We start from the raw sequence: 26470 nt of genomic DNA, 5'->3' as shown, positions 1-26470 counted from the left end.
TCCACGAGAGCTCAGACGTTAGCTTATAAGCAATTCCCACACCATCATGAATGTCAAACTCGGAATCATTTGAGATAGGCCATCGACTTATTTCAAATAACCATTAGTAATTTAAATATTTAAAATTACTTTTTCTTCAAACAGCTGTATATATTTTCTTTTTTTATCAAAAAAGAGTGCTCGTGAATTACCGACTCTAATGCCAACTTGGAATATTGAAGGCTTGACTAATTAAATTTCCACATTACAGATAAGTTCAAAGAGTGGTTTAATTAACTTAAATGACAGCGGTTTCATATGCTTTGCTGGCTAATTGAAAAGGTAGGAGTATTATTTTCAGCCTTTGGTATAATAGAATGGAATATGATGAAATAAAATATAATTTCTACTTTTATTTTATTCATTTATTTGGTACAACTATAATATATAGATTGGAATATAAGTAAATAATACTCCCTCCATCCTACAAAAGATGTCATACTTGTAGAATGACGCGAGATTTTATGAAGTTTTGTTTTGTGTGTTAGATGTAAAGAGAAAATATAATTTTTATATTAATGTGAGAGAGAATTTTTTTCAAAAATGGAAATGTGACATCTTTTATGGGATAAACTAGAAAAGAAAGTGTGACATCTTCTATGGGACGGATGGAGTATATAAATATAAAAAAAATTATTATTTCATTCTTATCTCCGTTTCATTTCACCCTCATTTCATTCTATCATATACTACCAAAAAGATTTCAGTTCATTCTCTCATATACCAAAACGATTTACTACCAAAAAGATTTCAGTTCATTCTCTCATATACCAAAACGATTTAAGTGTTACTAATTTATCAGGCACATTCTTTTGCATATCCAGTGTGAATTAATAATTTAATTTCACTTATGCACTATGTCCTTCTAGAAGGTGGCCAATTTAATATGGTCAACGACTGAATGCTACTATTACTATATTATAAACCATAATTCCGTAAAATAAATTTAATCCCATTTACAATATTACATATGAGTTTCAATGTAGATACAGACATACAGCTGTACGTAGATACTATATGTCTTCTTTCTTAAGATCTTTGTATATCACCACAAAATGAAAGATAAAAAATAGTACTCCCTCCGTCCCATTAAAAATGACCCATTTTCCTTTTTGATTTGTCCCAATCAAGATGATCCATTACTTAAAATGAAAATACCTTTATCTCTATTTTATTCCCTCTTTCTTACTTTACTCTCTCCTCTTAACACACAAAATATAACTGCATAAAATCCCGTGCCGCCCAAGAAAGGGTTCATCTTCCTTGGGACGGAGGGAGTACTACTTATAAATATTTGTATCTATAAACCTTTGCCTTAACTCTTAAAATAAAGCCTAATTCTCGTGGAGAATACATGCGCATCAGATCGATTATTGTACAAAGCATATTTATATTATCATGTCAATTATATATGTATGTGCTCTAAATCGTTGAAAATGCATCTCTAGGTTCGTTTAATATTCTTTTCCCCATTATTCCTCTCTCTAAAATAATGATTATAATTTATAAATAGTCACTTCTGCATTATTATCTCCCTTACTTAATTTTATCACCACTTTAACTATTTATAATAATTTTTTCAAAACATGTGCGAAAATGAAACGTCTCGCTTAGGCCGGGACGAAGGAAGTATATAACTAAATATAATTAGCCAGCAACAAATGTTTCACTATCCACATATCTATACATAATAGTAAATACGTTTAATGCACATGTTTCAAATAACTAATGTAAGAAAATTCACAACGGCTTAATTCCTTCCAACTTAATATCAAAAGAATGAATTATTTTAGTGCCAGTTTAATTAAATGGCTATATTTGAAAAACTTCAATCGTGCAAATTAGCTATTTGGTATACTTGTACATATTTTCATTCGATTCTCACATGATAACATTAAAAATGTTAAAATTATAAGATAGTATTCATTACTACGCCATATCGATATAGTACTATAATTTACACGTTTTATCTAGAAGAACGCGGGGACCTCCATTTTTCATTAATAATTTTAATAATAAAACATTAATTAATTAGGTTGAAATATTGAGATTGAGGTAAGCATTTTCAGCGCATATAATTCCTCAAACGGCGAGCTATATATATATATATATAATACATGTATTATTATTAATACTGATTCTAGCTAGGAACTTTCCTCGCACCTAACTTTATTTCAAAATTTCACCTACAATAATTATTAAGTAACACATTTTTTCGTGTCTACAACAGTCATTCTTGTTGGAGTTGTTAGAAAGGCTAAATACTCGAAGTAAAAAAATAGCGAGCATGAAAGTTCAATAACTCTAAATTATTCAAAAGCAAATTGTTCACCCGAACAACGCAAGCACAGAGGAGGAAAACATAAGGAAGTTGCGAAAACACACCAAATGAAAGAGGATTTATTTTAATTGTACTTACATTTCTAATTTATGTATGAACGTATAAGCGTATTTGCATTAAATTTTATCGTCGAACTATCTTAATACAAAATCCATAAAAAAATTTGAAAGATTATTATAAGGTTTTGAATTACCATAAATTGTCAATTAGTTGTCAAAGAAGAGTTTTATTAAATATTAATAGCACTTATGACAGTGACATTGCCGCTCTCCTTATATTATGATAATCTCTTTTGATGTCTGCTTATGATAAAAATCACCATATGACTGGAGAGCGGCAATGTCCCTTATAATGGCAGTCACCACATGTATTTCTTGTTTCTATCAATCGTCATCTAATTATTTATTTTCTCACAATCTCTATTAATGTCGATCCATATCGCAATTGCTTCCACTGGCTTCGTAGCTAAAAAAGAAACCACGGCATTCTTAAATAGGATCCCTCAACGTCAAAATCATAGTCTTGTCTCTGCCTATGACCAGTACATAATTCAAAGCTAAGATATTCACATCATAACCAATGATTAGGTATTACCGAATGTTGCCATCCTTATTTGGCTAGTCGGTATAACCAGCTTTTATTATAGCCGTTGTGGTTAATTATGAACATTGGTTCTATTACAAATGTGAACTTCGTCATGCCTCTTTTTTCCCTCTTTTTCTTACGGTTGGGATAACTCTCAGCTTTGGCGGTGGTGTTGCTTTTGCCTCTTTGTTGCATTGTTTGTTGGCGGGAGGTGTGTTGGTCATGGTTCTGTCGTTAGTTTCTTTTGTGTCTTTATTTTTTGGCTAGATGTCCGTTCAATTATTTGGTGATCGTGTTGTCCGTTTTTTGTTGGGTTGAAACTTTTATTGTTCAATGCCGTTGGTGGTTTGAGTCTTTTATTCAATAAAAAAAAGAGTGAACTTCAAAAATGGTCCCTGGACTATGGGTTTATCTCGAAAATGGTCCCTGGACTTTAAAAATATCACCAGTAGTCCCTGGACTAAGGGTTAATATCAAAAACGATATTTTGAGACGAAAATGCCCTTTTGAGGGGTTTTGGGGGTTTGGGCAATTTGGTCTTTTTACACTTTTAACATTTTAAATCTGATATTATTTTAGTTATGTACTAAATCTGATATTATTTCAAAATTATCATTCTTCTTCCCTTTTGTCATCCTTCACTTAATTTCTTTATTTCAATATTAGATTTAATTTTACAAAATTAAATTTTAAATTTCATTTTTTAAATATCAATAAATTTTTTTAATTATAAAAATTATTCAATAACAAAAATTATTAGTCATAATCAATATTTGATAGTGTCTAATATTTAATCAATAAGATATAACAACGTCTTAGTTTTAATCAATATTTAATAGCTTTAATCATAAATAGACAATATAACACGATTTATTCTGAAATAAATATGCGTCTAATGTAAGACTAATATAATTTTCGTTTATTAATTTGAAAACAATCAATCAAAATGACTAGAAAATTTCAACAAAAATACTCCTATACAAAATTTTTAGCCGACTTCATAATATTCAATCACAAGCAATTATAACAACCGAACGAAGGCTAAATAGAATAGCTCTTATTTTTCCATCACGATTAATATTATTTTTCTGTACTTCTTCAATTCAGCTTAATATTATATTAAATAACAAAAATTAATAGTTTTAATCAATATTTATAGTTTCCATAAATTAATAGTTTTAATTAAAAAATTGATATTTAAAAATTAAAATTTAAAATTTAATTTTGTAAAATTAAATCTAATATTGAAATAAAGAAACAAAGTGAAGGATGACAAAAGGGAAGAAGAATGATAATTTTGAAATAATATCAGATTTAGTACATAACTAAAATAATATCAGATTTAAAATGTTAAAAGTGTAAAAAGACCAAATTGCCCAAACCCCTCAAAACCCCTCAAAAGGGCATTTTCGTCTCAAAATACCGTTTTTGATATTAACCCTTAGTCCAGGGACTACTGGTGATATTTTTAAAGTTCAGGGACCATTTTCGAGATAAACCCATAGTCCAGGGACCATTTTTGAAGTTCACTCTAAAAAAAAAAAACACTGGTTCTGCTATACCATCATACCTAATCATGTTTTATACACTTACCTACTCACATGTATATATATTTAACCTATGTAATCCATGCTTTCTTCTTTGCTTCATTTTACATTACACCAATTAGTCAAGGCCCTTGAAAACGCGCATTAGTCATTTGGTCACAATAACAACATTACTTAGAAACTTCAGCCTTCAATAATTAATTATTTCCTTCACCTATAAATAGGCTCCCATTTTCTCATATCTAAACACCAATACTCATACAAATTCTTACACATTCGAATCACTTTCTAGAAGAAAAAAAACACTCTAACACTAAATCTTTTATTCCACAAAAATGTCAAAAGGAGAAGGAAGAAGCCGCAAGAAATGCTTAGCATACGTTGCAGCATTCATAGTGTTCCAAACAGCCGTCATTTTAGTATTCGCCCTCACAGTCATGAAGGTCAAGAGCCCGAAGGTGAGATTCAACGCTATGGTTGTCGAAAGCTTCACCTCCAACAACAGCACAGCCACTTCCATCAACATGAAGCTGCTCGCTCAGCTCACTATTAAAAACACCAACTTTGGCCATTTCAAGTATGACGAGAGCACTCTCATCATACTACACAATGGTGTGCCACTCGGGGAGCATGTCATCCCCGAGGGGCGCACCAAGGCCAAGAAAATGCAGAAGTTTGAGATCTCTGTGGATGTGAGCACGGCTAGGGGATCGGGTAGTGAATTGAGAAATGAGATTAATTCTGGAATTTTGAAGCTAAGCAGCCAAGCAAAGTTGAATGGGAAGGTGCATTTGATGAAGATCATCAAGAAGAAGAAATCTGGTGAAATGAAATGTGATTGGGATGTCAATTTGGGCACTAGGCAGGTGGAAAATTTGAAATGCAATTAAATTTTTTTATTTACATCCTATACATATGCATATGTATATGATTTTCGTCGTAGGAATTTGTTGTATTTATTTTGTATTTTTCCTTTACCTGTGCGGTGAATGTCGTTCAATTCAATTTCCTTTTTTATTTTCAACCTTTCATTTATGTTGTACGTATACAATTTGTTAATTGGGAGAATAGTAAGGTAAGATACAAATACAGAATTTGTTTAGATTCTTTCAATGATTTTTTTTTAAAGTAGGGGGGTAATCTACAGATTAATCAATCATTTTCTTCTCTTTAATATTTTTCATCTTTCAAATCTTCTAGCATCATAATTTCTTTAATTAGAACTAAGTTTTATTATTACTGGATTTGAATTATTTTGTCCTTTTAGAAATTCTTACTTAATTATTCTATGTTAGTGTGATTTTTTATTTTTTATTATGTCAATGAAGAATTTGTCTGACGCAGAGATTCAATTCGACTAAATGATTCACGAATTATCACTCTCGGTTGTTTGTTTATTCATTTGAAACTAAAGTGATTCTTTGTTAAATGTTCCTTATGAATCTGAATCAACAATTTGACCAATCATTTTTCAATCATTTTAAGGCAGAGAACTTCTTTACCATGTCATCAACCGAAGAAAATTTATCTTTTACCAATTAAATTGCAAAACGTTTTCAATTGTATCACAATTCACAAATCAAGATTTTTTTTAATCAATCGAACCATTAATTCTTATCACAAAATAGATATCTACTTGTATAATTTAGATGTTTTGTATTTCTTGAAAAAGTGATTTAATTGGTTGAATTAATGTGAAATTGTTGATATCACTGAGAGTGATACTTAAATATTTCTTCTTATAACTCATAGATGAGATGATCATATCTCCATCAGAAGCCTATATTTCTTGAATTTCTTCTAGCTATTCTCCAGATTAATGTATTTAAACCATAATAGTGATTTACGCAAAATAAATTAAATTAAGTGGACACCTTGAGCTTTCTTTATTTGTATAAGATTTTAATGAGTAGATATCATTAACTTCACAATTCAAACATTTGTATCGTACTTAGTAAACATATTGACAAATCAGGTTTTAAGTTATAAATTTAAAATAATATCATGGTTATTATCACTACAAAAATATCGGCCATTTGCTAGCCCCCTCGTGCTAGCAAAGAGCATAGAATCGTGCTCGCAACTTTTCATTTTGCTAGCAATTTTCGAGCACCTTGTGTGCTAGATATACCGTTGATAGCAAACCTGTGAGCACTTTTGCTAGCACAAGTTCATTTGCGAGCAAATATTTAGTAGCAAACAACCCCTTTTTTTTGTAGTGGATACACAGAGTTAGCAGTTTTAGTTAATTGTGAGTGACAAGGAGCCTAATGCGTATAACGCACAATTTGCTACATAAAATGTTAGTGACTAATCAACTTGTACCCCCAAAAAAAAATTGCATTTTCAGGATTCATCCATCTTTGAAAAATTTAGGCCAAACCACCAACAGAGATGGCATATGGGAGGATTCCATCAACTACATAGATCATTGTAAAGAAGTGAAAATTGAATATATATCAACGTCAGTCATTAAAGCCTAATTTGGGCCCTGTCAGCTGGATCCTTTACACAATTAGTTATTTCATAACCTGCAATAATTTATCTAAGTGGATGTACAATTAAAATTCATGAAAGAACTGCTTTAATTTTAGTTTATTACTACAAATTACTATGGCTTAAAATAGGTACACCAGTTTCTAATGCTGAATAACATAATATTTGTGGTAAAGAGAAGATTTTTAGAAAGTCAATGAATTATAGTCCACTATTAACTTCTAAGGATTAAGGATAATAGCAATTACTAAATAAAAGATCAAAGCTAAAGCTGAAGAAACCATATCTTGGTTAAGTCCTATAAGTTAACTGAACGAAATATTAAATGACTATTCACACCATATTAGCTATTTAGAGGAGGAAACTGGTAGAAAAGTGATGACAAATAATGACACATACCAATTCTAAGAGATAAATATTCCTGAACTGAATTATATACACTTTGCTTTGAGAAGCAAAAGGATGGTGAAAACTTCAAGACTATTAATTGTAATCTCGATCAACAAAGTCCCCCTGTTACCCAAAATTACAATCAGGACAAACATAAAACAATAAGTAGTTGTTTAAATTTCCCACGCCGACATTCCCTCGGAAATTTATATAATAAAATAATAATCATGCCAAACTCCGTCACTACCCCGTTGGAAATGATGTAGGTAAAACTACCAACGGCTAATCCCTGATAATCCATTGGTAAATGCCAATGGATGTTTTGTTGTCAGTAAATCACTTGGTAATTAGTGAGTTTTTTTTAGTGGATTTCATTATTTTATTTTTTTCATTATTTTAAAAGACGTAGAATCAATGAAAAGATGACTAACTAATTTACAACAACTATATTAGTTTTGATTCTAATACCTCTTTTTATAGATGTATTTATTTTAACGAAACAATAAATCGAATTATATATATAGTAGTATATTAACTAATTTTTAAAAATATTATTATTATTTTATTAAATTTTAGCACCGGCTAATTTGTATTTCTGGTTCCGTCCTTGGATATATTTTCTCAGTTTTAAATTTTAATGGGGTAGTATTACTGTCCTTATACACCAGATGAATGAAAAAAATTATTAGCAAACAACTGCTGTGGTTGCCAAGTAGAGTAGAACTACGAATACTATTCCTATTGTGATCCTCAGTATTTGAAAGGGTCATGCCTTGTAGAGTTATAGATGGGATTTTGTTTTACCAGAGTTTTTGAGTTATTTATGTCTCTCTAGTCTTTGTTTCAAGCTTTGATATTTTCATAATCCGTAATCAATTATGAAGTGATGATACAAGACTTAACAGCTGGTGTTATTGAATATGCATTGCCAGATTTAAAGAAATGAAGTTATTCTCAAATACATGTTTGTTTATTCCAACCTCAATCAAAAACTACTTAAAACTTACAGAAGAGAAAATTAAGAGCACCACCACAATTTCAAATCCAAGCATAATCCTGCTGATTAGTCGTTTTGGATAATCATGAAATGTGATTTATTTGCAACTGCATTCGTGCTTGCAGGCAGCCATCTTGAAGCTTGGCTCTCGAGGAATTGTCTAAGGCCTAGTCGATCCGTTATGTTCTTAATTTTGCACCCGTTTTAAATCAAACTTAAGACGATTTCTCTCTCCGTTGATTTTTTTGGACGTGGCCCTATGCGGGATTTTTTTGGAATCTTTGCAGCCCATAACTATTTTGTTACTCGAGCTTATTCACCACTTGATGTGGTGTTAAAAACCATATGTTATGGTTAACACTGAGACATTATCATAATTGGATTATCTCTCATTTCTTATGGCTATTAGACTATTAGTGGAGCATTCTTGTAATTGGATTAGCTACCTACAAATATTTTAGAATCTTCAAGAGCCCATGATCACCATAACATTTTCGTGTCGGGAACGTGTCCAGCTTTCACGATCACAAAAAACGTTGATTTGGCTGTCGGTCCCATGTTTACACTAATCCGAATATGTGTCACCACCTTTACTCGAGTCCAAATTCGACTAACAAGTTCTAACCGAACACATCGAGGTCATACATAAAACATTTATGGCAAGACAACTCCATTTAAATAGACAATCAACACACACACACACACAAAAAACACAAGTTCAAATTTTCCTAAAATATAAGCAATTGATTTCTTCTGAGTCGAGATATAAGAAAATGATATTCATTGAGTTAAGTGAAAATAATAAAGTAAGACAGAGAAAAAAAAAGTAAGAGATAGTAAAATGAATGTTTTATTTATTGTTCAAAGAAAAATCAATCATTTATAGTAGGACAATCGAAAAGGGAAATCAATCACTAGTAGTATGACTAGTCCTTCACTTCTTCACGTTATTTTCCTCATAAATTCCCTTTTCAGAATAAAAGCTAGAATTTAGCAGTAATACTAACTTGATGATACACATTCTATTTCTATGTTATCTTTATTTAACTTTGTGCTATAATTAAATTGGAGATTTAATTTTTCTTTCTTTTTTTTTTGCTATAATTAAATTGGAGATTTAATTAATCTGGCCATAAATTATTTGGGGTTCAAAGTCAAACAAGGGACTTTGTTCTTTGCCCATTCTTGAATTTTCGTTGGCTCGAAGGTTTAGTCTTTGTCAATTAAATTGACGTTTTAATTACTTGGAGGATCATTTCTACACCGAATTAATTATTCTCTTTGATGTTCTTCCTTGGTTAAAAAAGGAGATTACATTTTTTTAAAGAAATCTGAAGATGTAGTTTAATAAAACTTAATTTATCTGGATTTAATAAATTAGCAAATTAGCACAACATAAATAATTACAATTACTTATGAATTTCGAAATTGGGCTCATTTACATTATCTGCAGCCTCAATCAATTAAATCCAGCCTCCTTCCGCTCTCCTCTCTCCCATCGACGGTGCTTACATTGCCTTCCACTCTCCCGGGCAGATAAGGTTCCCTATATCTTATCCCCTTTCTTCACCATTCCCACACTACTACAGCAGTCCGCCCAGACAGAAGAAGTAGCTGTTTCTGGCAGCCATGTTAGCTCCCACTGCAGTAACTTTATGATCACATTTCTAGGTCGTTTGATATTGAGGTAAAGATTCTGAAGAGAGGTCCACATCTCGTTTAGGCATTTCATCGAATTTCTTCCGTGCTTCAGCCACTTTGTTGAGAAGACTGCAACGGGTCCCCCATTTTGCCAATACATTTTTCAGCTCAACAGTTGGAGCAGCCTGTGATTTGTGGATATGTGTCTGTAGCATTAAATCGATCATAAAATTCCAACCCAATGTGTTCAGCACGAGAAACAACGGATTTTTTTTCTCTATATCTATCTATTGTGCTTTGTTGAAGGGGCAAAAGTGTCTTTTTATAATCTTATCATCAACCATAGACCATAGTAATATTTCTGGTGTAGATTGAAATTGAATGACGAGCCTTAGTCTTGGCCGTTCATTTCCTGCCGGCGTTGGCCGGAGATTAGGGCGGCTTCCGCAGAATTCAGCCACCCCCATGAGAATCTCATGTTCGACCTCTCTCCTCCCAAATAAGGTAAGCTGGAAAGATTATATCTGGAAAACAATTTTTTTTTTTTAAATCCCAACTTTTTGTTGTGGATTATTGAAACAGTTTAAAAGGGCGTACACTAGTGTGATGATAGTGCCAACTGGAGTAGGAGCGGCCATTGGCGGCTACGCCGGAGATGCTTTGCCGGTAGCTCGAGCTCTGGCCTCTGTTGTCGACTGCCTCATCTCTCATCCCAATGTATGTTCCTGTCAAAAACGTAGAGGTTAATCTATCTTTGTTCCAAAATCAGCACGTTCTTTTACAGGAATAAAAGATCAGCACATAACAATATAGAAAAGTTATTATCCCGGAAAAGTATATAGGGTAATCTATTGCATTGGGATATCTCCATCATTTGAGCTAAATTTGCTGGACTCATACCTCATTGAAAGAGTAGGATTAGAGGATAAAAATGCTAAATTGTGTAAAGTAAACTCCCCATGAGGCTTGGAAACTCGTTAGTTTTCGCCTTATAATGTGATCTTCATCTTTGGTTGGTTAGTTCATTGTTATCTAGCTTGTACTACAAGTTAAACTTGTTGGGCATAAAGCAATTCCGAAAGGGAGCAACCTTTTTTGGATAAGCATAGGTCAATGCTTAGGTTCATGTTGGCCCTCTTGTGTAGTAATGTTGTGTAAGATTTACTTGAAGAATCAATCGCAAATGAATATGGCTTAAGGTCAAACTCGAACATCAAGAAACTGATTAGATTAGTCCCATTTCATTGTAAGTAAATGTGGTGGATTCTGCATTAAAGGCAATTCATGGTAAAAAGGTGTAATTCTTCAGGTTCTTAATGCAGCAATGCTTTACTGGCCAATGCCAAATGTGCTATATGTTGAGGGCTATGCACTGGATCGATTTGCTCAAGGCCTTTGGGCACTGGAACCAGTTCATCAGAATAAGGTGAGCATGTCCTGAGGTTGTGCTGGCTATTCATAAGTTTATTTGTTAGAATTTGAAATGGAATGTTATCTTAGCACACAAGGCTCACGCACTCTTTGGTATTCTCTTTGTAACTCACACAGAACACACACACCAAGCACACACTAATCTTGATGAAGAGAGAGTAGTTTCTTGGAGAAAAGGAATATTCTTTATTGATTGATCACTTACTAACTAGATACAAACAATGGAGCTATATATGTAGCTCATACAATCTGGCAGAAAAGAATCAAGAAACAAGAATCAAGAGCTTCCAACAGCTCTTTGTTAACAAACTAACTAACTCTAACGGCTAGTTCCTACTTGCTTCTTCGTTTCCTCTTTAGCCTTTAATTCTTCATGTTTAAGAGCTGAATGTGGACTCACTTCTTACATAGAACTTGGGCAATACCAATTAGGTGGGGCTAGTTCTTGATTATGGGATAGAGGAAGATCTTCGCCTTCGTCATTTGCAGGTGGTGGATGCAACAAGGGCTTCTCTTGGTCTGCCTGTTGTAGAATATACTGTCACAGATGCTGCACTACAGGTCTGCAGCTAATAACTAGATTCTTTATATCACTTGGTGTGGTGTAACTTAAAATCCTTATTAAAGTTTAGAGTGAAGATCTGAGTTTCGATGTATGCTGTAGGTGGAAAAGTGGGTTGACCTGAAAACTGGAAAGTCGACTGGTAGGATAAACCGTCCTGATTCCCTATTGAGGGCTGTGGAAACGTTGGTGGAGAGAAGTGGCGTTAATGCCATAGCAGTTGTAGCTCGCTTTCCAGATGATGACGATGACGATGATCTAGACAAGTATCGGCAAGGAAAGGTACATTTTATTACCTTTATGCACGAATTACTGCTTTGCATACTAACAAAGGGGTTTGGATTTGAGCAGGGAGTTGATGTTTTGGCAGGCGTAGAAGCGGTGATAAGTCATCTCGTGGTGCAGAAATTTGGGATTCCTTGTGCGCACGCTCCTGCAATGTTGCCTTTCCCAGTGAGCCCTCGTTTATGCCCCAAATCAGCCGCGGAAGAGGTACGTACATTCATTAATTCGTTCGTGTAATTAAGTACTCTACAAAGAGAATGAGGTTTTGATGAAAATTGTTGTGGTGTGAATGCAGATAGGGTACACGTTCCTACCGTGTGTGCTTGCTGGTCTGAGCAGCGCCCCGCAGTACTCATTATCAGGGGATTCGAGGAATGGTATAGTAGGTGGTGACGTGGACAGTGTGATTCTGCCGATTGATGCTTGTGGAGGAGATGCAGCTCTCGCGTTTGCTACTAGGAAGACAAAGAGGGTAAGTATCCTTGTTTCGAAGATCCTCAAATAGCCCCCGTTGGTGATAATGGTGTTGTTTGTTTCAGCCGCTTATAGTTGTGGTTGAAGAGAATGAGACTGTGCTGAATGATACACCTGAGAAACTTGGGATTTCAGCGGTGAAGGTATCGAATTACTGGGAAGCAATAGGAGTGATTGCAGCTCATAAAGCAGGAATCGACCCCAACTCTCTCCGGAAAGATGGAATCACTTTCATACCATTCACATCTTCTTCAATCCAATCGAATGCAGTTTTGCCACACAACTCCTTGTGCTGATTGATTCATCTATTTATTTTGGCTTCATTCAACCCTACAATCTACTGTCACTACTTTCATCACATTCTCTCTCCCTCCCTCACTTTATCAATTCGATATTAAAATCCACGTCATTTACAAATTTTTTTGGACGAAGGTAGTATAAAATAGCAAAAACCAAATATATTGTAGGCAAAAAACATAGAAAAAAAATTAATAATTTATATTGTGAAATGAACTTTAATAAAGGTTCTTCGTAAAACTTCTTTTTTTCTTCTCCGTCGTTTAAGATGGATGTGATATTTATGTCTTCCCATAATAATTATTGAGAGTTTGAGTCCAAAATGACAAGTACTTGCTTTTATGGTGATTAAACTATTAGCTGTAAGACTATCAACGATGAACATGCAGGTCCTGACCTTCCTGAGCTTGAGGGATGACGGGCACATTTATCTTAAGATCGAGAGGGAGCCTTCCAGTTTGTTGCTGCTCCTGCAATGCATTAAGCAGAGTTGTCCCATACTGGTTCCGTCCGGTTAAGGCGACGTTCAACACTGTCTTGTTTTGATGCTTGCAATTAATGATGGATCTCCTTTTTCTAGCATGACTGGGGCTTGAGGCCAAGTCATCGCTATATGATGTATTCCATAATCATAATCAGTTAACAGGCTTAGATGATTTCCATGTAATATATTCATAATATAGAAACCAGACGGCTTAGTAAAACAAGTAGTGCAATCACTCTAACATATGATGTATTGCTGTTCCAACATAATCATGCAATCAACTCAAAATGGCTTCAACTAGTAATTTCATTGGTTTCGTCAGAAAAAAATCTACTAGTGTTGATATTCTTATGTCATATTGTTGATATTTGTTATACACTATGTTGATATAAAAAACATTCACAAAAATTATCATATGATAACATAATGACGATATTACCATTTTGTTGATATTTTGTCTATTATTTATTGAGATTCGTAAGATTTAATCTCATCCACTCATTTTAAAATCTAAGGGTGGAGATTTGGACTTGATTTTGGATTAGGGTGTTATAATCATTAGAATATGACCCTAAAAATTGGTATATAAATATTTATAATATTGAAAAAGTAGATGGATCTAAAAAAGAGACTAAAGAAATATCCTAATAAAGTGTACACTATAATATTAAGAAGAAGATCACAAAAATATTAAATTAAAAATGGTGCGTGTAAACTTGGAAATTGGAATGTGAGAGAATATCTATTGTTGCATCTTCTTAATAACGTGAAGATGTATAAATTATAGTATTACTATTTAATGGGCTAACTCATCATTTAATTGCTAACTACAACTAATTTAAGGCCATAGGATTTTAGAAAACGTGTGGTCTATAATTTGCCACGTGTAATTTTCGTGTTTATTAATAAAATAAAAAAAGATTAAAAAAAAACGCCAAATTAGGGTTTTAGATGAAAATGTCAATATAGTGTTTCGGAAATATCAACACAATGCTTTGAGAATGTCAACACGATGCTTTAAGAATGTTAACCCATTGCTTATATTGACATTCTACATGTATTATATTGACATATTTTATATAGTATGTTGACATTTCTGCTTTACGAAAAAATTGAATATTTTTTTATTTTTTTCAAATTTTGACGTCGGAACATATGCATATATGATATCGTTGGAATCCTTAAAAAATTATCTTTAATTTGATATATGCTATATGAATTTAAAGTTTTGGGATTTCTTTTAAAAGTTAGTTATAACTAAACATGTAGTTAATTGACATTAATACCCCTATTGATATTTTATGGAATTAATCCTATGGCTTTATTGACGTTTTTTGTTGATCGTATTGATATTTCTTGGTTGATGATCTAGGCCCTTAATTTGAATATCTAATGGCTATTATTTAATTGTAGTTAACAATTAGGTATTGAGTTAGCAATATAACACTCCCCTTTTAATATACTAGTAATTAATTAGATACTTATAAATTTGGGCTTTCATTCCAAACACTAAACCCTAATGACCCAAGCCCAACATAACATATAACTAATAGCCCAGTAAGGCTATCTTCTTCCCCAATCTCACACGCACAATTGCAGAGTGCGGCGATGGCGGCTAGGGATTGTGCAGAGCGCGGCGATGGCGTCCAGGGCGGGGATACTGGGTCCGCACCGGCCAAGCCCCCGCTGGAGTGGCGGCTTGGCCAGTGCTATCTCCGTCCCTGCTCTCCACCACATCTTTTTTCAAATTGCTCATTAGTCAGGAGTTCCATTTATAGGCGGCACTAGTTTTAAGTTTTAAGAAATATTAAAAAAAAATAGATAGAAAAAAGTTAGTGAAATATAAATTCCACCGTATATATTGGTTTTAAATGAAATGTGAGTGTAATAAGTTAGTGGAATGTGACACTTTATTACTATCTATGATAAAATTGAAAAACGAGACTCCTATTCACGGATAGGTGGAGAACTTAGTAGATAGCCCATGTAATAATTCAGCGTAAACTCACCGTTATATGCGCATCCTTCTATAAGTTTACTTAAAAGGGATTTGTTTCAATTGCTTTACTATATCATAATTTAGTCTTCACTTTATTGTAGTATATATGTATGTGTATGACTCAACAATTGTAGAAACAGTTGTAAATATCCCCCTTTCCAAGATATCTGTATTTATTGCTTCATTTACAAGATTTGGATGTTTATTTGCTTTGATTCACATATCTGCACTCTGTAGATTCTTGCATTTAATTAATCTTATTCATAATATGTCAACCAAAAATCATGTTACAATGCATTTGCTCACATTTTATTTATTTGTGTCTCAATTCATTTTTTAATTCGTGATCGTGTTTTCTAGCAGTATGTGTCGACATTAATATTAGAACACCAAGTTTGAACCATGAAAATATGTTATCTAACTTATAAGTATATGGCCACAGCACAAATTAATGCTTTAGGTCTCGTAATTAATTGCATAATAAATTTGGTTCAATACTTATGAGATCATTGATGCTCAACTTTCTCGACACTCCTACAAAGCGTCTAGAACTAAACTAACTCACTGCTTTCGCCAAAATTTCAGGAAATTGTCCTTAGATCAAGTCAAATGCCAACTTCTCTAATTAAAAGTCTGTCTCAATATTTCGATCAATCAATATGCTCGTTCTTAAAATATTAGAAATCCGAATAATAGGAATTTAAGCGAATCATTCATTTAGTTTGATTAAATTATCAGAATAAATGTAGTTTAAGGAAAATTGAAATCAAACCTACTCTTGTTAATGAATCAAGTGATACCAATATCATTATTCTTGAAGTTATTGATTAGTTTTTATCGGCACTATATTAAAAAGACTATTTTATTCGTCTGTAGTATGAATAAGTTGACTTTGATCTCGAAATTGTAACAACTTCATATATGGATTTACTGTATTAAATTAAAATTTTATTATCAAATTTGGACTCTTTCTAAAACGAATACTCATCGATTTCAAATTATCCATTTCTAGTTTTCTTTTCAGACACATAGTTAACTTGTAGGCAAGGAACCATGCTGAGAGAGAGGTTTGTGGTTCTTTCAATTTTGATAATTTTAAAATTATGTTTTGTAATGTTATAATTTAATTCTAAGTATTTTACAATGTAGTAGTACTATATTAAAGAATTTGAAAATTTTTGTTGTGATGTAATGAAACTAAGTTTAATATTTTTAAATTACATAAATTATTATGATAATATTGATTTTAATTAATTAATAGTGTTATTTTTAATTAAAAATATACGAATTTTTGCTCTTTATTTATTGTAATTAAGTCCAGTATTGTTCAAAAATTCTTAGGAGCTTTCTAATACTCTTTCCATCTATTTAACTTAAGAATCATTTATTTTTCGTCATGAGATTTTATATAATGTTGCTATGTGAGTTAATGAAAAGATAATAGTATAATAAGAGCAAAGAAAATTAGAAATAATTTTATTTTTATTTTATAAAATTTTTTATTTTTAATTGTATAATTTAAAAAGAAAAATATTTTATTTTTAATGAAACCGATCAAGTATTACCCGTCATATCAGGTTTACTCACCTACAATGGTCACAAATATTTTTTTAGAAACTAGTATAAACTGATGTAGACAAGGTGTGAATTAAAACTTGACATAATTACCGTTGTCCTTCTAGATACTGACCCATTTAGTTCGGTTCTTATACTAATATTTATAAGGGGTGGTTACGATTAATTAACAACTAAAAAATTTAATCATTTCTAGTTTATGACTCGCTATTCCTGATTAAGACATGTTCGTAAATATCTTCCTCTTTATTTCAGAGAAAAATATCTTCCTTTCAAAAATATTCGTATTCGTCGATCATATGGACATATGTCATGGTTTATAAGATTTCAGTATTTAATCAGAATTTCCACCAAAGATTAAGGTACCAAACGTCTCTTGCTAATGAGGGATTTTGATTCGATTCTCACAAAAGTGTAGATTTTGTACTTAATTAGATTTCGTTTAATTTTTACTAGTTCGGTTATTGTGCTATTTGATTATGTAACAAGAGTTTGATTCATCATGCCACAACACGTTAGTTCTAAACTATCCATTAATGACGATTTAGTTCTGACATTTGAGTTGAAGAAAGTCAGCAAACACGTTTTCGTTAATTATAATTAAAATAGTTGTCTAATGCACAACACGATTATATAAGTACAACAACGCGCATTCGCAGTATTACTTTGACATTTCAGGCAACCAATCTACTTCAACAACTTATTTTCTTTTCCTATATATACACTCTCATTTCTTCATTCCTAACACAAACACACCCAATTTCCTACTTCACTTTCACTTTTCACAATCAAACAAAAAGAAACACTATCTTTCATTCCACAAATTAACATGTCAAAAGGAGAAGGAAGAAGTGGCAAGAAATGCTTAGCATACGTTGCAATATTCGTGGTGTTTCAAGCAGCCATCATTTTACTCTTCGCCCTCACGGTCATGAAGGTGAAAAGCCCGAAGGTGAGGTTCAACGGTATGGTAGTCGAAAGCTTCAGCTCCAACAACAACACCGCAACTTCCATCAACATGAGGCTGCTGGCTCAATTCACAATTAAAAACACCAACTTCGGCCATTTCAAGTATGACAACGCCACGCTTGTCGTATTGTACAATGGGGTGCCACTCGGGGAAGCTGTGATTTCGCGGGGGCGCACCAAGGCTAGGAAAACGCAGAGGTTCAACGTCAACGTGGATGTTAGTACGGATAGAGTAGTATCCGATAGTAACTTGGGAAATGAGATAAACTCTGGAATTTTGAAGCTCAGCAGCCAAGCGAAGTTGAATGGAAAGGTGCATTTGATGAAGATCATCAAGAGGAAGAAATCTGGGGATATGAATTGTGATTGGAGTGTCAATTTGGGTAACAGGCAGGTGGAGAATTTGAGATGTAACTAGTTATAATGTTTTAGGACTTTATATGTTGGTTTGGGCTTTTATTTACTTATTTGTTGATTCCATTCTTGTTGATTCCATTGTTGTGGATTCTGATTTATTTATCTCTGTTTACATGTTAATTGTTATGAGTATAGATTTTAGCTCTGTTTCATACTACTATAATTTAGTCATATTTTTTTGGATTAAAGCTGTTTTATTTGTGTGAGCTTGCTTGACTGCTATGTGCAAAACGTAGACTTATAAAATTTCGAATAACTATAATTTTGTACTAATATCGCATGGAAAACAGAAATCTGGAACATTTGTTTTAATTATTTTCAATGCGCATCCAAGTTACTATAAGAGAGTAGTAATGATCATGTGATCATGTCTCTATTTTTCTTTTGCAAATGAACATAAATTTAAATGTTGTATGGTACAATCAACTCGAACCTAAGATATTGGGCTTTAAATATTATTATAGCTTTATCCTAGGTCAACTCACACATAAAAAATATATATAATCATGTCTTTTTTATTTATAGTACTCTATTTTAGTGAAAGTGGAACTCATATCATTGTGTAGTAGAGAAATTTTCAAAAATATTAGTAGTATAGGGTATGTTAAGATCCTTGTCATGTCTCTTCTATACAAATCGGACACCGCTTTTGATTCAGTTCCAACATACGACGTCGGCGACGCCAATAACATCAATTATCTCGGGATGACTTGTACTCCCTCCGTCTCGGATAATTCGTCCCAGTTTTCCATTTCGGTCCGTCCCACATAATTTATCGCATTTCACTTTTACCATTTTTGGTAGTGGACCTCATAACTACTCATATTTTATTATTTTATTATAAAACTAATATATAAAAGTAGGACTCATATTCCACTAACTTTTTCAACCCACTTTTCATTACAATTCTTAAAATCCGTGCCCGGTAAAGTGACCCGAATTATCCGGGACGGGGAGTAATACATATATGTTGGCTTGTGAAACATGCTTGAGGCCAACAGACAAACTGTTTCTTCTATATGTTTGGTCATTCTTGTGACATGTTTGCATCACTCTTTCCACTGATTTTTCATTTCAGATTATTTTATCGACTGTGATGTCAATACCTAAATCTTTTCATATCACTGAATATCCTCACTGAAGATGCCTGAAAATTAATTGGGAAAATGACGCACAAATGTGAATGTGTGTTTCTGAGCAGACGGCTTAGTTTTTCAGCCAAAATTTCAAGCCGCCACTAATAATAGCAAACACCTTTTTCTTCCATTTGAAATCGTCCGACAAGTACAAATAATCCACAAAATTCATTGACCTTTTCCATTATCTGTCCATCGTTTATCATGATGTGTTTTTGTTTTAATAAATCACTTTAGAATTAATTCGGAACAATATATTCCCCCTTCAATAATAACAAACTAATCGTACAAAAATGAAACTATCGAACTCCCCTAATTAATATCCATATATCTAGCTTTTATTTTTTCTATCGTTTCAAAAAATATCTTCTAGAACTCTAGCTACTATACCCAAGAAGGTTAAGAAATAAATAAAAAATACAATCAAAGTACTATACATTATGTTAAGCGCGTAAATTCAAATTAACGTATTTGAGAGAAGACGTTATTGCTAAGTCGTACACGAGTAGTTCCACTAGACCATCAATGGGTCCCTATTCACGATTTGAATATGATATAATCCCTAAAATCATTCCACATAGTCACAACACAAGAAAATAAGAGATGTATACACTACAAATTCAATGAGAAGCTTCTATAAATTAACTATTATAACAAAGACCGTTATGTCCGTACTCACCTTGTCACACACCAAGAAAACCTCAATCCATTTTTGAGGTCAAAATATCCAAACCCAATTACTCGTTTTCACCCCAATTTTCAAAGCCACATTTTCCAAGAAACAACCCATAAATAACCTATATATACCACATTCTCCCCCTCACTCAAATATCTCAATTTCTTTCACATTCAACAAATATCTTCGTGCCTTTTTTCCATATTCAAACCCTATCTATACATATATTGAAAATGACAGACAAATACCAGCCGGAGGTCCAGCAAGGATACCCTTTGGCCCCGGCGACAGTAGTCCCGAGGAGCGACGAGGAATACGGCCGCTACTCCAGCCAATCTGAGGCGGAGATGAAGAAGAAGAAGAGGATGAAATGCATTGCATACATCGCGATTTTCGCGGTTTTCCAAGTGGCGGTGATCCTAATTTTCTCCCTCACCGTGATGCGCGTGAGGACGCCAAAGGTGAGGCTGGAGAATATCGTCATAACCTCCAGCCCTACCTCCAGCGACCTAAGGCTGAGTGCGCGGATCACGGTGAAGAACACCAATTTCGGGCGTTACAAGTATGAGAGTACGCTGGCTAGTATTAGGTCTGGCAACGGAGGAGGCCCGGTGGCGGAGTTTGCGATCGAGGAGGCGCGTGCGAGGGCGCGTTCGACTAAGAAGGTCAATTTTGTGGCGGATTTGGGAAGCAGCGGCACTGGGAATGCGTCGGGGACGATGGATTTTGTGGTGGAGGCGAGGATGAGAGGGAAGGTGGAGCTGATGAGGGTGATCAAGAGGAAGAAGACGGCGGAGATGGCTTGTAACTTCACTGTTGTTTTGGCGAACAATGGTGTGCAGAATTTGACATGCAAGTGATGGACTTCTTTTATTTATTTGATTGTATATTGATTTTGTTTTATTGTGCTGTGTTGTGGTTATATTGGTTTTGAACTTTTGATCATGTTGTTTATAATAATAATTTCATCTATTTTTGCTTATTTAATGAGTTTGGTTTTGATGATGATTACTTTGATTTGTGTAAATAGGAGTAGTATATTTTTGTTCATGTTTGATGTAAATATCGTTTTCATGGTTTTTGAGATTTTTGAATTGGTACAGACATATTGTTATTTTCTTATGACATTTATGATGTTATTTTCAACTTGTGAAAAAGATTGTTTTGATTTTAATTTTATTCGCTATAACAGAGAAGAGAAGATGATGCTTTGAAAAAATTAGTTGAACGTGGGTCATATTTTTATATATTAGTTTTATAATAAAATGTGAGTATGAATGAGTTAGTGGAATATAAGGTCAATTGCTAAAAATAGTAAAAAATGAAATGTGATAAATTTTATGGGACAAACGAAAATGAAAAAATTGGACAAACTTTCAGGGACGAATGGGGTATATAATTTCACAAACACACACACGTCTATATATATATTTATATTATATATAAGGTGGATCATGTAGTATCCAAGCCTTATTTAGTTAGTGTAAGTATCCGATCGCATCCATTCATTTTACATATTCTACTATCCAAAATTTTCATATGTTTAAAGCTTATTTTGTGGTGGCAAGGGCTAGGGGCATTTCCGTAATTAAATTTCTGGTTAAATTCGTAACAGAAGGCATATTGTTAAATAGAAAATTACTACATAAATTGAACACAACTTCATATACTCACTTGGTCTATAAAATATTGTCCAAACTTGACTCGACACAGTTTAAGAAATATGAAGAAAAGTGAGTTGAAAAAGTTAGTGGAATGAGGATCCAAAATTTATATATTAGTGATACGCTCAGATTTTGCACTATTTTAAGGCCATTATTTGGTCCGTTTTTAATGTCAAAATCACTCTACACGTCCAATAATTGCATATTTTATACATTTTGGTATTTTGACGTGTTTTGTGAGAAATGTGCATATTTGAGCCGAAAAAGGGAGTCGAAACGCAAAGTCTAGAAATCTGTAGTTCAGACGGCGACCGTCGGCGCCAGGTGGTCAGTGATCTGTAGCGGCCCGCCTCGGAAATCCACGCTTGGAAACGAGTCTTGCCCGGCAACCGCCGAAGGTCATGCGGCGGTCCGCCGCCGAAGGTACCGAGACTTTGGACTGCAACGCGGCGATCACCGGCCAAGGTGCGGCGGCCCGCAGAAGAAAGGCAGCGAATCCGAGAGCCCTAGATTCTGCACCAAGATTTACCATATTTTGAAGATATTTTTCTTCTACAATGAGGAATGACTTTTTCCTATAAATAGGACCTCAAGCTTCATCAAAAGAGAGCTTCTTTTTGCAACATAAATTCCCAAAGATTAAAAGCTAGACAACGTCATTGTGCAAGGAGTTGAAGAAGGATTTCAAGAACGACAAGGATTCAACATACGGGTTTTATTTGTTTTAGTTTTATGTTCAAATTGTCTTCCCTTCAATCTATGGTTTAGCTTATTTCACTATGTGTAACTAAAATCATAGGATTACGGGGATGTGTTAGTAACGACTTTGGTTATACAATTCCAGTTTTCTATTTAATATCCGTTTTGTTTTTACTTTGTTTCTTCCCTAAGTAATCTTGATGCTACATGATTGAGTGACACAATTATATATGATTTAATACAACTTGTTTCATAACTGTGACAGAGTTCTAGCGAGTTAGGTCCACTTAGTAGACGCTACAGTTAGCTTCTCTTAAAACGGCAATTTCAGTTTTCTATTTAATATCCTTTTTGTTTTTACTTTGTTTCTTCCCTAAGTAATCTTGATGCTACATGATTGAGTGACACAATTATATATGATTTAATACAACTTGTTTCATAACTGTGACAGAGTTCTAGCGAGTTAGGTCCACTTAGTAGACGCTACAGTTAGCTTCTCTTAAAACGGCAATTCCAGTTTTCTATTTAATATCCTTTTTGTTTTTACTTTGTTTCTTCCCTAAGTAATCTTGATGCTACATGATTGAGTGACACAATTATGTATGATTTAATACAACTTGCTTCATAACTGTGAGAGAGCTCTAGTGAGTTAGGTCCACTTAGTAGACGTTACAGTTAGTTTCCCTTAAAACGACACTGTTAATTGAGAGTGATGACTTTTCAAGGGTCTTAGGAGCTTTTTGGAGTTACGTATTAGGATTGACAACCCTAAGATTGTAATCAACGTTTGTATCGCATGAGCATAAGCTAAGTGACTCGTCCTATCAATGTAATAATTGTGCTAGGATATTGTAGTTTGGAATTTGTATAACCATAACAGTGAACGCACATCCCTGGAATTCCCCTTATCTTTATATTTTATCTCCGTGATTTATTTGCAATCAGTTTTTATTTGCTTGCTATTGTTTTCTGTTTTCAAAAGTTTTCAAAATCTTTCGGTTTTCCAAATAGTAATTGAGTTTTAGTAGAGGATAGACACTTTGTGTTCGTCTTCCCCGTGTTCGATATCCGGTACTGACCTTTAGCTATACTATTCCTACTCTGTATACGTATTTATAGTGCTAGAAAATAGTGCATCAAGTTTTTGGCGCCGTTGCCGGGGAAGACAACTCACTTTGGAGTGATATCTTCAAACGGATAATTTTATTACTTTGGATTTTACTGCTTTCAATTTTTATTTATTGTATTTTTATTTTATTTTCGTTTTTATTTTTATTTTTATCTTTTTAGTAGTTTCTGCAGGCTTTGCAAACTTGCACGTTTTGTGGTGAAAATAAGATAGGGGAGTCTACCAACCATGATCTTATTGTCGCTCTCCGAAAGGAGGTGGAAGAGATGCGAGCAGAAAGAGCTCCGGCAAAGGTTGTAAAATAAAAACGTGTAAGGGAGGTAATTCCAATTATGAATATGTTTAGTCATGGTAACATTGTGGACAGGATTTTATGCATCTTTATTTTGTGTGTTGGGTGGAGAGAGGAAAGTAAAAGAGAGGGAATAAAGTAGAGATAAAGGCGTTTCTAATTTTAGTAATGAGTCATCTTGTTTGAGACAAACCAAAAAGGAAAGTGAGTCATCTTTAGTGGGACGGAGGGAGTACTATTCTGTATTTAATTTTTATGTTTGCAAATATGTCAAGCAAAATAAATATAAAAAGCACCACAAATTAAAGACAAATCCTACATTTACTTAATTAAAAAAAAAAGTTACAACGATAGAAAGAGGGGAAGAGTGGAAATAAAAACAAGTGCACTACAGATAAGGCTGGTCTAAAGCATTCCCAATTGGTGTTGGAGATCATTGATCATCTTCTTGAGGTATTGGGCTTCACCCGGGTCCTCGCACTGCCTGAGGGTGTTGTGCGTGTCCAACAACGTCCTTTGCATGGCGACCCTCACCAAGTCCCCGTAGGCATGTGCCGCAGGTGAAGCTGGGGACGGGATCAGGGACACGGTCGTGCCGGGTTCTGTGAGGTCGTCGTCTTCCCATTTCCCTTGTTCTTGGCAGCTTTGTTGCCAATGGGACGCCGAGTGGATATAGGTGTGCCAGAGCTCTCATCCTCGAACATCGGCTGGTTAAGGTCCATCGGAGGTGCGCCGCTGTCGCTGCTCGTATAATCACGGGCAGCGGTTTTCTTCGTCCTCTTCGACGCGGACAATATGGGCATAATCCCTCCTTGGAACTTCTGCTTATCCTTCACAGTGAGCCAAGCGGAGTAGTGCTTGAACTCGCCGTACATTGATAAGTATGACGCCAACGCCTTCGTGGACATCAGACACACTCTCGCCGCTGCCCTGCTCTCTCAAGCACTTCATATACTAAGCCGAGAACCAGTTGAGCTGCTTTTTCACCTAATCCCAGTGTTTACGGAGTTGCTCTCTCCTGCGCTTTTACGTGGCCGCCGACTTGGTTTTGTTGTAGCGCTCAGTGATGCGCTCTTAGTACGCGATTTGCCGTTGGTTGTTGGCAAACACTATGTCCTCTGAAATATCAACCCAACACTTTGTCAAAAGAACGTTTTCTTCGGGTTGTAGTTCGTCCTCCCAGAGGCGAATTCTTCGTTCTTTTCCGGAGGTGCGGCAACTTCTGGGCTCTGTACATGGTTCTCTTCTTCCTCTCCTTGGGGGCGGAGGCCGAGGCGGGGGCGCGAGCGCAGCTAGGGGACGGCTCCATACATTCCATATGAATCCGTGTTGAAATCCTCATACTAGGTGTTGGCCTCCTAGTTAGACTTGATGGGACCCAATGTATCGAAGGGTCAGTATTCGTCCGGGTTTGTACCCGGCTAACGTGCACCACCGGCGAGTATCGTCAATCTGTAGGGACTATTCGGATTTGGGAAATCACCCGGATTCATTAATTTAAAATAGAGAAAGAGAAGATAGAAGAGTGATATAGAAGTGGTAAGTGTGGTATATATATATACATTTTAGAAAAAATAATTAAAAAAAAAAGGAAAACGCGTTGCATCGTCCGTGTGACCCGCAATGGGGAGGACGATATCGCGGATGATGCGTGTTCTGAGGCATATCATCCGCGGACGATGCATCGTCCACCTTGCTACAGTGGCAGAGTGGCAGAAGATAGCACGCCCGATGCATCGGTGGACTATCGTCCGCCCCACTGTGGATGCTCTTACATTGCTAACGCTTCTTTAAATTGTTAACTACAACTAAATAATATGCATTAGATCTTCAAATCATAGGCCAAGATTATTCAACTCCGAGTATCAATACATTATACAAAAAATGTCAATAAGGGTATTAATTACAATTAACAACAAATTAGTTATAACTAACTTTTGAAAATTATCACAAAACTTTAAATGCATATAACTATCACAATTTAAATTATTTTTGCACACAACATATATCAAATGAAAGATAATTTTATAAGGATTCTAACTGGATCTCACTTGTATATATTCCGATGTCAAATTTTGAAAAAATATTATTCCATTTTCGTATTTTTATGGAGCGGTTTAATGTCAATGTAACTACCATAATATGTCAACATAATATGTAAAAAATATTATTTCGAAATTGTGTTGACATATTCAAGACATAAACGAAATTAAAAATACTGTCTAATTTAAATTTTAAACTACTTAAAAATATTTTCCAATTTAAACTACAGAAACGATGTAGTTATAGATTATGCATAAAAAAATTGTACTTATAGATTATGCATCAAAAGAATGTAGTTATAC

General features: G+C 34.2%; 4 protein-coding genes across 7 annotated transcripts; all 4 read left to right on the top strand.

Moving 5' to 3' along the window:
- Positions 1-4773: 4773 nt before the first annotated feature.
- On the top strand, positions 4774-5647 carry LOC125216558 (late embryogenesis abundant protein At1g64065-like). The gene has a single exon (XM_048118304.2). The coding sequence runs from the start codon at positions 4848-4850 to the stop codon at positions 5400-5402; it is 555 nt and encodes a 184-aa protein (XP_047974261.1). The 5' UTR covers positions 4774-4847; the 3' UTR covers positions 5403-5647.
- Positions 5648-9835: 4188 nt separating this feature from the next.
- Positions 9836-13146, top strand: LOC125209025 (uncharacterized). 4 transcript variants are annotated; one of them, XM_048108605.2, is made up of 9 exons: positions 9838-10082; positions 10407-10540; positions 10619-10753; positions 11346-11462; positions 11900-12028; positions 12132-12311; positions 12381-12521; positions 12610-12786; positions 12854-13146. In XM_048108605.2, the coding sequence occupies exons 2-9, from the start codon at positions 10418-10420 to the stop codon at positions 13082-13084; spliced, it is 1233 nt and encodes a 410-aa protein (XP_047964562.1). In that variant the 5' UTR covers positions 9838-10082; positions 10407-10417; the 3' UTR covers positions 13085-13146. The 4 variants fall into 4 exon arrangements, with proteins under 4 accessions (XP_088925571.1, XP_047964562.1, XP_088925570.1 ...); XM_089069445.1 differs by having other exon boundaries at positions 9836-10540; positions 10639-10753; positions 11359-11462; XM_089069444.1 differs by having other exon boundaries at positions 9838-10540.
- A 4736-nt stretch (positions 13147-17882) lies between these two features.
- Positions 17883-18717, top strand: LOC125212945 (late embryogenesis abundant protein At1g64065-like). Its single transcript, XM_048113258.2, has one exon. The coding sequence runs from the start codon at positions 17973-17975 to the stop codon at positions 18528-18530; it is 558 nt and encodes a 185-aa protein (XP_047969215.1). The 5' UTR covers positions 17883-17972; the 3' UTR covers positions 18531-18717.
- Positions 18718-20494: 1777 nt separating this feature from the next.
- On the top strand, positions 20495-21323 carry LOC125216060 (uncharacterized). The gene has a single exon (XM_048117671.2). The coding sequence runs from the start codon at positions 20575-20577 to the stop codon at positions 21199-21201; it is 627 nt and encodes a 208-aa protein (XP_047973628.1). The 5' UTR covers positions 20495-20574; the 3' UTR covers positions 21202-21323.
- The last annotated feature ends 5147 nt before the right edge of the window (positions 21324-26470 follow it).

This window comes from Salvia hispanica, chromosome 3, assembly GCF_029641045.1.
Source record: "Salvia hispanica isolate PSC_SH4W2 chromosome 3, Shi_PSC_v1, whole genome shotgun sequence".
NCBI lineage: Eukaryota > Viridiplantae > Streptophyta > Magnoliopsida > Lamiales > Lamiaceae > Salvia > Salvia hispanica.
The sequence above is the reverse complement of the archived record's forward strand: the minus strand, read 5'-3'. Positions and strand labels throughout refer to the sequence as shown.

What these genes read in the sequence shown, in the direction of transcription:
- LOC125216558 (XM_048118304.2), top strand. Translation starts at nt 4,848, where the DNA reads ATGTCAAAAGGAGAAGGAAGAAGCCGCAAGAAATGCTTAGCATACGTT.
- LOC125209025 (XM_048108605.2), top strand. Translation starts at nt 10,418, where the DNA reads ATGACGAGCCTTAGTCTTGGCCGTTCATTTCCTGCCGGCGTTGGCCGG. An exon ending in GCCTCATCTCTCATCCCAAT is followed by an intron (nt 10,754 to 11,345) that starts GTATGTTCCTGT and finishes GTAATTCTTCAG; the next exon opens with GTTCTTAATGCAGCAATGCT. An exon ending in CTACTAGGAAGACAAAGAGG is followed by an intron (nt 12,787 to 12,853) that starts GTAAGTATCCTT and finishes TGTTTGTTTCAG; the next exon opens with CCGCTTATAGTTGTGGTTGA.
- LOC125216060 (XM_048117671.2), top strand. Translation starts at nt 20,575, where the DNA reads ATGACAGACAAATACCAGCCGGAGGTCCAGCAAGGATACCCTTTGGCC.
- LOC125212945 (XM_048113258.2), top strand. Translation starts at nt 17,973, where the DNA reads ATGTCAAAAGGAGAAGGAAGAAGTGGCAAGAAATGCTTAGCATACGTT.